General features: G+C 30.1%; 1 protein-coding gene across 1 annotated transcript in view; it reads left to right on the forward strand.

The window, feature by feature from the left end:
• LOC113393464 (protein FAM107B) overlaps positions 1–10,283 on the forward strand; it is a 29,515-nt gene extending 19,232 nt beyond the window's left edge. Inside the window, exons 3-4 of the mRNA XM_026630351.2 lie at positions 3,782–3,885; positions 8,033–10,283. Of these exons, the coding sequence (XP_026486136.1) occupies positions 3,782–3,885; positions 8,033–8,190 (262 nt within the window). The 3' untranslated portion in view covers positions 8,191–10,283. The remainder of the gene's footprint in view (positions 1–3,781; positions 3,886–8,032) is intronic.
• The last annotated feature ends 531 nt before the right edge of the window (positions 10,284–10,814 follow it).

Consider the following 10,814-nt stretch of genomic DNA (forward strand, 5'->3'; position numbering starts at 1 on the left):
TAATTATTTTAAATATATATATATCATATAAACTTAATTCTGTATTTTATCATTGTGTGAAAATTATATTTCTTTAATTCTTCACATGAACACGTGTTCAAGTCAAATTGTGTTCCGTATAAATCTTTATTTATCCATTCGGCGTGTGATTCAGTTCATTTCCCAGTGATTTGAGTTTGTCGAGACCTCCCGTCAGTGATTTCCGCGTCGCCCGCCAGCACGGCGGAAGGAAGCAATTCTACCAACGGGAACTCTATTCCATATTACTTACTGTATTCCTTAACAATGAATTTAATAAATGTTACTTCTCTTGAACCTAAATTAAATATTCTTTCATAATTATGTCCTTTTTCATGATTATCTTAAGGAGATTTTTTATACTCTTTTCATTGTTCTACATTTTTTATGATATTGTTTAATTCTATTATATATATAAAGTTCCATTTCCGTACTTTATGAAGTATTACACCGCAAATGTTGGTACCGTAAAATCAAACGACATTTCCTTATTTCGATGTGTACGCAAGCTGCTGTACGGGACATATTTATGATAGCAATACTAGTTTCTTGCTTCAGAGAAAACGCTGATTAACTTCTAGATTTAGTTCACGATATATGTTTCAGTCGGCCTATATTCAGTGTTCGAATACAAGCTGCATTAAAGCTGCGAGAGATCCTAATATAGGCAGCGATGTTCCGTAAAGTCGTTTGCAATTAGCTGAAATTGAATCCTGTTGATGAAACTGGTAATGGCGTGGAAATTTCATTTCAGTACTCGTCAGATCTATATTTCATACACAAAATTGAGCTCAGGAACGGCTTGAATTAATTTCTTCACAGCGTATAAATAATTACAAGCGATTAGCGCTAGAATTTCACTAACTCATTTAGTTAGTTGCAAACCTGGTGTGGGTTTGCTATTATGGAAATACGAACGTGCTTCTAAAATAAACAGCCGGTGTTAGTTATTTGGCATTGACGCTTTTAGTTATCCTCTGGGTGGCGCTGAATCACCGAGATTACTGAAAAGTAATGGTAAACACACCGCCAGTGTTTTATAAACGGATTTATTATAATGCCGACTTATTTGCATTGAATCGTCATTACGAATTTAGATATAATTCAACCTTCATTATGTGTGTATGTTATAATATGGTACGTTACGTCTTTGTGTTCGTACAATAATATAAATATTAGGCTAGGATTACACTTTTGAAGAATTAATATTGCTTAAATATTTTAGTCTAATGTCAAAAATAATAACCTAGTTGTTATACTATTTGCTTTTCAATGATTTATTTCCAATGAGCTAGATAGATTTCTATTACAACATCAACTTATTAAGTTATTTTTTTTTAATAGTTTCGAAATACTGGTAATGTAATCTAGACTTGCTATGTTCTAAAAAAAGAAACAACAGCCAACAAAAATTGCTTTCAAATCCTTGAAGGTATTTTATAAATATATATCTGATTATATCTGTAGATATATAAACATAATTATAAACGCGAAATTGTTGGTGTTTTTTTCGATATACATATTTCATACAGCAAGAAAACCGAACTACGGGACCAATTACACAATATTTATATGTATTAAGGGGCTGTGTTATGTATTAGGTAGCCCCTTTATTTAGAAATATTTATATGCTATATAATTACACTATGAGTATAACAGTGATATTAATAATTCAGCGAATTGTTAGCAAATAGGTACCTAGTACCACTCAACATGTGTACCTACATAAAACGTAACGCGGACGAATCTTCGCGTCACCGCTAGTAAGCAATGAGCATATATCCTAAATGTCATTTAATAAAATTTACTACAATAAATAAACGATTGAACTGGCATTGAATATAATATTCTGAGGTAGTATATTTATAACTATTAATATTAAAATTAAATTTTCCCATTTCTATTTAAGATATGGTAAAAACAAATTGATCGTCGAAGTTACTTAAAATAATCTTAATATTTATCCAATCCACATCCCCATTGGTACAGCTGTGCAACAAAACAATCCAACTACTGACGTCACGCTCCTAAATAGTCCACACATGCAGGTAGTACGCGTGGGAAAGCTATGAAGGAATTGCAGTTGAATAAAAAATACAGTGTCATTTGTGTGAAATAATTTGTCATTCAATTACTTGTGTAATTCTAAGCGTGTTTTGTTTGACGGTTTGATAAGACGAGTCGCCGTCGAGGCTATCAGTTACTAACTGTCAAAACTTAAATAAACGGCTAGAATCGAATAGCTGAAATAAAACAAAACCTGTAATTGCGACGTGTATTTTATTAACAAGAAACAAAAAAGGTTGCATATTTCTAACTCGTTAGTATAGCTACTGTTTCAACCACAAGATGATTAGGTGAAGAGAGATACAACATTTGATATGGAATTAACGCGATATCAATGGTCGAGACCTTGAATAATCTATGATATTATTCATTATGAATTCGCGAAAAATTGCCTTTTGAATGTATTATGTAGGAAGCTGTTATTTGATCTTTGAAATTAATATAAAGTAGTTAAGTATTAGTGTTGTATTATAAATAAACATAGGTATATGAAGGTAGAGTACCTACAATTTAACAGAGCTATTAGCAAATCGCATGGAATTTGTAAATCTAAGATTTGTTTATCTTTACTTCTTCGATTGGAATAGGGGTATTGATCGGTTCTGATTTTCAATGTAGTTGTAAAATTGTTAAATTAATAAATAAAACTTAAAAAGATATCTAATAATTTCGGTTATCAATACACTATCTCACTAATCATGAAATGAAAATCATAATAATCATTCCCCGAATCGTGAATCGGATATCAAAGATAAACTGGCAAAGACAACTGGGTAACTATTCTCGAATCTTGATATCGTTTGGAGTAATCGATAACGACCGCACGCATCAATATCCTTCATGTCTCCTCTTACGTAATATTCGCCAAATAATATGGACACTATTAACACAACTGTATGAGAGTGTTCACTAAGCAAACACATAATTAATTGATTGATCAAAAGTAAATATAAAATCATTCATAATCAATTATTTCCCAAAAATATGTATATCATCATATGAACGGAGTTGTCTGTAATCGGCATAATCTGAAATTACTGAGTCGATGAATTGGGAATGATCGATTTGCTTTCACCAGAAATTCAGACTCAATCTTAAGTAATCGGAAGTTATTGGAATATCGGAATTTCTTTTTGAGCTTAAAAAATATTTTGACAAGTTTTAACATATTGTATTTAGTGCTGATAAAAGATCGATGATATTCAATACTAATATATCTAACATACAGCCCAAGTGGTAAGAACCGAAACAATGATTACCATATAAGTTTAGTGCTTTTAGTAATACAATTTTTTATTATAATTACATTGAAACCACATATATTCAAGGTCATTATCGTACGAAAATATAAATTTGGTACAAATTTCTGTGCCCTAGCATTCTTATCGTTTAAAGACGACATTACCTTATATGGTAGCGAAAAATACGTTTGATAAGATTGTACGCAATCACCTCGAGTCTGTTGTTGACTGTCTATATCATATTACGCCACTCTAACACGTATTCGTTTAGATCACCACAATATTTATAAATAACAATCATTAAAATCAAATTACCGATATAATTAAATCTTTAAAATAGATACTAACACACACATTTATATATATTTAAGAAATATCATTTGAATGCAAAAATTAACAAATCGAACGTATTTTTCAAAATGAATAAACTGATAAAAAATGTTTATCTGTTACAGAGGTAAAAATGTTCTCAATCAAAAGAGCGAACTTCAAAAGGCGCTTTCGAAACATAAAGAGAAGCAGCTCATGAATCAAGTAAAGGATCACAAAGAAACTCCAGGTAATCATTTGTGAGCGATATTAATTGCATCATAATTATATTGTATATTGTACTTTTTTTGTAATATAGGTTGTTGGACGGGCAAATGGGCCACCTGATGGTACATGGCCACCAGCGTCCATAGACATTGGCTTTGTAAGAAATATTACTACTTATTCTATATATAAACATTTACTTTTGATAGTGGAATTAAAAACTACCATCTGTTCAAATGTAAATACTTGAGAAGAGCCGACTAAAGCAACTCAGCTGTTTTTTTTTGTTATGCTCTATAACTGCTTACGATTTTCAATATGACAAAGAAAACGCCAGGAGGCGGTCGTGCTTTTCCTGAGTTGTACTATCCAAGAGCTTACTAATTGTATAATAACCTTTAAGCAACAAACGTTTCTTTACATATTTTAAATTCAGGAAGCATTTTTACAAATAGTTCCGAGTCGTGTTTTTTGTTCCTAAACTTAAAATACGTCCATTGGTAGTAGTTTGCTGAAATTTCGTAGATTAATCCGCTTTTTGCTGCTTCACTAATAATAATGGAATAACAATTAGTCTTATCTCCATGAAATCATTGTAGATAAGACATGTCACGATTTCACGGCTCGTGAAAATTAAATTGTACCTCAGTGTTCACAAATAAAACAAAAATTAATGATTTATTTAACACAACGAAATTTGTTTCAAAGTTAACTTGACAATATTTGATGGCGTCTGGAATAAACGGCTAATTAGCTATGTCTGCCCCTTGCTTGTAGTGCACATTCGTTCGTTCTCGTAAAATTTTGTAAAATGTTGTAAATAAATATGAAATATTACAATGGAATAGGTTTTGAAAATGTAAAAATAATTACTACTCGTATCGCTTGCAGTCACAATTCGACCTTATTGAGTGCAAGACATTTTTAATGATGTTTCGTTCATAATCACTACGAATAAATGTACTACAATTTGCGATTCGCCTTCTAATTTCTCGTCGCCTAATTATATAAATAGACAACGAGAAATTAGTTTATTATAATTAATTATAAAAATCATGTTTATGACAAATCAAGTTCTATTTGCCTATGGAGTTTAGACATATAAACCAAAACTTGTCTGTTATAAAAGCAAGCATTCATTCATTTACTTACTAATGTTGTAATGTTTAAAGGAAGTCGAAACGTAACTGTAACCTTTAGCATGGCGTATTTCGTAACAAATTCGCTAAGACATCATAACATGAATTGCTTAAAAATTTACGACATATTTTTAAAATGAAGTATTAATTGTTTTAATACGATATAAGTAAGATCTTTTTCCAAAATTTATATTTAATTATGTATATAGAAATAAAGGTATCGATAATATATAGACTATACTAGAGTTAATAAATATTATTCGTCTTATAGAGGAATACGTTCGCTTATTTTTATCGTTTAAAATATTCTACCATTTAGTGCAAACTTCACCCGGTTTTTATTTACAACCCTGGCATAGTATTTCGATATGTGAAATTTGATAGGAGCGACCGAGTTTTGTAAGCGCTTTATCCGGTTGAATTGCGTTTCCTATACCGTATAATGAAGAGCAAATTTTGCAGTCTCTTTATAATAAAACTGTAAACCTGTCAGTCATAAAATACTATCGCAAAAGTAAAGAAGTATACGTTTAATAATAGATTGTGTCATAATTTATGTCTTGGATTCTTCTAATGTTTCTTAAGATAACTTCGTAACCCGACAAGATACGCATCTATTAAATTTATAGCAGCAATTAATTTTTGTGTCCTAATAGTAATTAAAAAGATTACATAATATTTTTTAAAGTTTTGACGATGTTTTGTAACATAAAAAACGATAACTGTATAAAGTTTAAAAATCATATGAAATACACAAAATTGATACGGAATATAACAAGATACCTTCACGATAATAAACTAAGATATTAAGATATACCTATTTATGGAAATAACGAAATTTTATTTTGATGCTAAGGAGCAAAATATCTACTTATACGAAACTGTTCTTACGAAATCTGTGTTTGATGAATTTAAGAACAAAATACTGTTAGCCATGGATTAGTGCTGTGTTGCATATTTGCTTTTTCAAGATTATAAATAAAATAAAAAAAAACAACCATAACTAAAAAACACCCATTCCTCTATTATATAGCTTAACTTATTTTCAATACATAATTTAAGTCGTTTTTTGTTCTGAAATTTGGATGTAAGCGGCGTCCGTGAAAAATTTAGAGGCTTTGTTTTGTATATACGTTGAGAGTGCCAGGACTAATTTGACAGTTTAATATTTCACCGCACAACCCGTGGGTATCATTTTTTTCCCGCATATTTGGCGGCCGCTATCCGGTTGTTTAGTGCAGGTGCATCGGACGTTCACCCCGTCAATCATTATATTTAGGGTTGTCACTCATTATAATATTTACACTTGGGCTTCGAAACTTAATAAAAAAATTTTTTTTTTCAATATCTTATAGGGTCACGAATTTCTTCCTAAGTATATGTTTTAAAAGGGTTTTTTAATTGTGTGTAATATTTCGTTTTTGTGTTTAAGTTTTAAATGAATTGTGTGCAGTGTAGTTAGTTATTTGTCTTTTGTATTAGGTATAAAAAAACGTATAAAATACATATTTAATTTAAGACTGTTTAACATAATTTATAATAATAAAAATATAGACTTATCATTTATATATTGACATACGATGCATCATAATCAAAGTAGTAGGTAAATTGTTACAATTTACATTATATTGATAATTATCATTAATTCAATAAGTAAAATCGTTAAATTATAACGTCGTACACGTTTAAAAATAACGATATTTTATAACGAATTTAGGTTAAAGTTAGGATTTCCCTTGATTGGCCATGGCCCTAGACGTCAATGGCTACGGTTGGATGAAAGTGAAATTCCTATTTGCTAACTCGTTCCTGTCTTTCGATTGGCCAATTGTCAGAGAAATTAGCACAGATAATATATAAATTGCATTGAAAGCCGGCAAGTGCACCTGTGCAATTTGCTTGAGATAAAAATTACCTATAAACTCTATCTTTTAAAGATAATACTTAGAAGTGTAATGAGCATTTCGTTTTCGAAAATACAACGTCTGTTGTTATATATTTGTAGTGATGTAAGTTAGATCTCCCCGTTTTACATTGTCTTCTCGAAAGACTTCACTTAATTTCATCCATTATAGTTAGGAAACAAATAATTATTATTATTATTATAGAATAATATTATTAATGTAGGTTCGATTGAAAGGTTCAAATGTGGTTTTTAACTATTTTCTACACTAAAACTTGGTATCGTTGTATTTGGTGTGCACCCATAAAAAAATGGCTTTAACTCACCCTTGAAAATAGAATGTGTAGAAATTTATATAAATTTATTTTCCAAGGTTGGTTGCACATTGGCGATGTAAGGAAGGGTTAACATTTCTTAAGGCACCAAGCAATGTCTATAGGTAGTGGTAAAACACAAGTGGCCTATTTGCCTGTCCGCCTACTTAATATATATATATATATATATATCGCTATTAAACTTAAAGAGATAATTATTGCGCTTAAATTCGAATTTGTTATTTTTTTGTGGCCAATGGATCATATATAGATAGAAGATATATTATATGCAGATTTAAGCTAACCTCAAGCTTTCAAGGCCAACAAAATACTCTCATTATAGCGTGCCGTTAATAAAACCTTAATTTAGAGCTGAGATAATTTTTTCAGTTCTTATTTGAAATTAATTTATTCATGTGACATAAAAGTCAATCAAATTCAATAAAAGGGTTTTTGCAAAACTCGATTTTATGTCGTTAAATTTTTTTAAATTTAATAGTCTATTTATATACTTTTTGTAACGTAATTTTCTTTGTATATATAATTTAAAATAATTTATGCTATCTCCAACAATTAAACCGAAGGTTAAAAATGCAAGTGCTTGCAAGGTAGACCTTGTAGCGTTTTAATTAGCGCTCGCTTTGCTAATTACAGATGTTAACGTTCTAAATACAAAATACATATTTGCATTTTTATTTTAATATTCCTTTGGTATCTATATGGCCAAATCAAAAGTATGGCAATCGTTAAATGTGTTGTTAGTGCTAAGCGTGCTGGTAGTGATTCATGACGGTGATATCACCATTTTTATTTCAGAACTAGAACGAGCAATCGCAGAAAGAGCGAGGCGTCTCGAACAGGCTGAACAAAACACGGAAGAAATAGAAGCCGGTACAAATCCCACGCTACAAGAGGTGCGCGCTCGCCTGCGACACGCCGCCCCGACGCCATCTCCCGCCGCATCGGCGCATTAAGTTGCGTTTCACGTTCCAAATAAATCGCAAATCATAATCATATATTTGATTCCGAAACATTTCTAATGAAAATTATTCTTGAATAATGATTCATCACGAATCTTATAATTTTGTATTCGTGGTCGAAATTTCCTATAATCGATTACAGCGCCATCATGTGTCATTGTAGCTAAAATTCGACACGCCATATTTACTAATCTCTATAAAGATACACAGATGTCGCTAGTATGACGAAGCGCAATGAAAAGCATCAGTCATAAATATTTTCGACTTGTAACGGTTTTGGGTTTCGAAGAATGATGTAAGATGCGCGAGATTGTAGGCCGATGGCCTATGCTTTGATTGCGAAGCTTGTAATTGTTTGTTTATAATTTTAATGATTGTATAGTTAGATAGGAATATGGTGTTTATTGTTTGTCATTGAAACTAAGTCACTAAAAGTGTCACAAAAATAAACTTTTTATATAGATAGTTTTATTCCGTAGAAATTAATTAATAACTATTATTATACATTTTGTTTCGTTTTGGTATATTTATATATATACTTTTTTAATCGATTGAATATATTCTTTGTTTAAAAAATGTAGTTACGGTGTTAAAGATTTAATTTGACGTGTATTGATGTATTATGTTAATAACAAACCATTGACTGAGGAAACGACTGCGTGAGCTGTAACAATAAGGGTATCGTCGTCTTCAACAAGAGACAAAATATTTTTCTAAACTTTTTAACGTGGCAATACTAACATTTCATCGTGGTACTCATCTATAAGCGTTCACTATTCTCGTAAGGCACATTTATGATTCTGTAGGTCTTCATCACTATACATGTGTAGGTAATATCGTCATTATAAATTTTCACTATTTTTGACTAAAACGTATAGAGTAGGTAGATGTTGATACATTACGGCTTAGGCTTGAAGATTTAAAATAAAATTGATTATATCATATTTATTAATAAACGTAGAGTTCTTATGAAAATTAGTAAAATTACCTTCTACACAGAATTATTCCCATACCAATTTTAATAAATGTTATCTTTCCCATGTACCAAATAGTTGTCCAGTTAATAATTTATATCGAAGTGTTCATGAAAGTGATAGAAATGAGAAATATTTTTGTATTTTTATGTAATACCTATAGAGCATATTTGTGTAAAACTTCTAATAGTAGGTAGCGGTTCTCATGAAAAGCAATACGAACTTGTTCCAAGCGGACGCTGCATTCCTATATTTTACGGTACGTTTTTCGTTTAGTATTTCGTACATTTGCTCGACTTATGTTTAGTATTTTGAACATTTTATATTTGTTTCTGATCAATGTCTATTTCTTTTTTTTTTTGAAAATTATTTTTTGTGTGAACACGAAATATTTTCAATCACGAGATTGCAGTATCTGCTTCGAACATCCTAAATATATGAATATTTTATAAATATGTAATGAATTATAGAATCTCTGATACATTTAAAATAGTAAAAATAACATCAAATAGTTTGAATTCTAGATTATAATTTTTTTTTTTCAACCAATTACGGCAAATCGACACAACATTAAACAACCAATACTTTTCAATAATTCTTATAATTTAAAAAATTTAGGTAACCATTAAATTTTGAATCAGGTATCTCGCTCCTGCATATTGGCTTGAATTCATGTAAGAAAGTAATAGAAGATTAATGTTTTGATGTAATGTTTTATACGAAAATAAAATGTTTCTCCCCATCGTGCCTATGATTGATTGTTATTTATTTTCAGGAGGTTTTATTATTGAAGTGTATTTATAAATAGGATGATGTCTCTCACTGAAATATGAAATTGAAAACAAGTCCACTCGTTATTATTTCACTCCCTCCTTCTAAATTTAGGTTTTGTCAAATTTAATGTTTATTATTTATATTAGAATGACTTAGTACAAAGATCGTCTTCATAATATGAAGAGGTAGCTTCGGCTTGAAAGCTGTGTGTCGTGGCCATTTTAAGTTTGATATTATGTGACTAATCTAGTATTTAAGTGATTTAATTCTTCATAAAGTTTACAATGAAAATGTATCAAAGTTTGATCGTTTACATAGAATAATAAATGAGTTTTAGCATTTTCGCCTTTTGTATTTACCGTTCCCGAAACCTTTTAAAGTTATATGATATGGCGTTAGATGTGGTTTTCAGATAATTGATCTACAGAAAAGTATTTAATATACGAAAGTTGTTATTTATATAAATAAATAAAAATAATTACGTAGTTTAGTCATTTAGGTGTTTATAAGAATTCAGTTTGATATTATGCTATCACAAAAAAGTTTAGTGTCTATTAATGTAATGGCGAGACGAAAAGTTAATCATGGTCGGAATTAATATGGAATTATAAAGTCCTTAGAGGAATTATATAATTAAAAAAGTTCTAAATCAAATTTTAATAAACCTTGGATTAATCATAGTAATCAAATATATATTGCGGAAAAACAAACAGTGTTATGTCAATAATAAGATATTGTATTTCTGTGCAGGAAGGCACGACATCGCGAAAAATTAATAACACATAATAATTTAATGAATTATTGAAATTAATTCAACGCTATTAGCAAACAATGATAATGATCGGGGAAAATTTGCCGGGTTCACGAAGC

Source organism: Vanessa tameamea, chromosome 6 (assembly GCF_037043105.1).
Source record: "Vanessa tameamea isolate UH-Manoa-2023 chromosome 6, ilVanTame1 primary haplotype, whole genome shotgun sequence".
Classification (NCBI taxonomy): Eukaryota; Metazoa; Arthropoda; class Insecta; order Lepidoptera; family Nymphalidae; genus Vanessa; species Vanessa tameamea.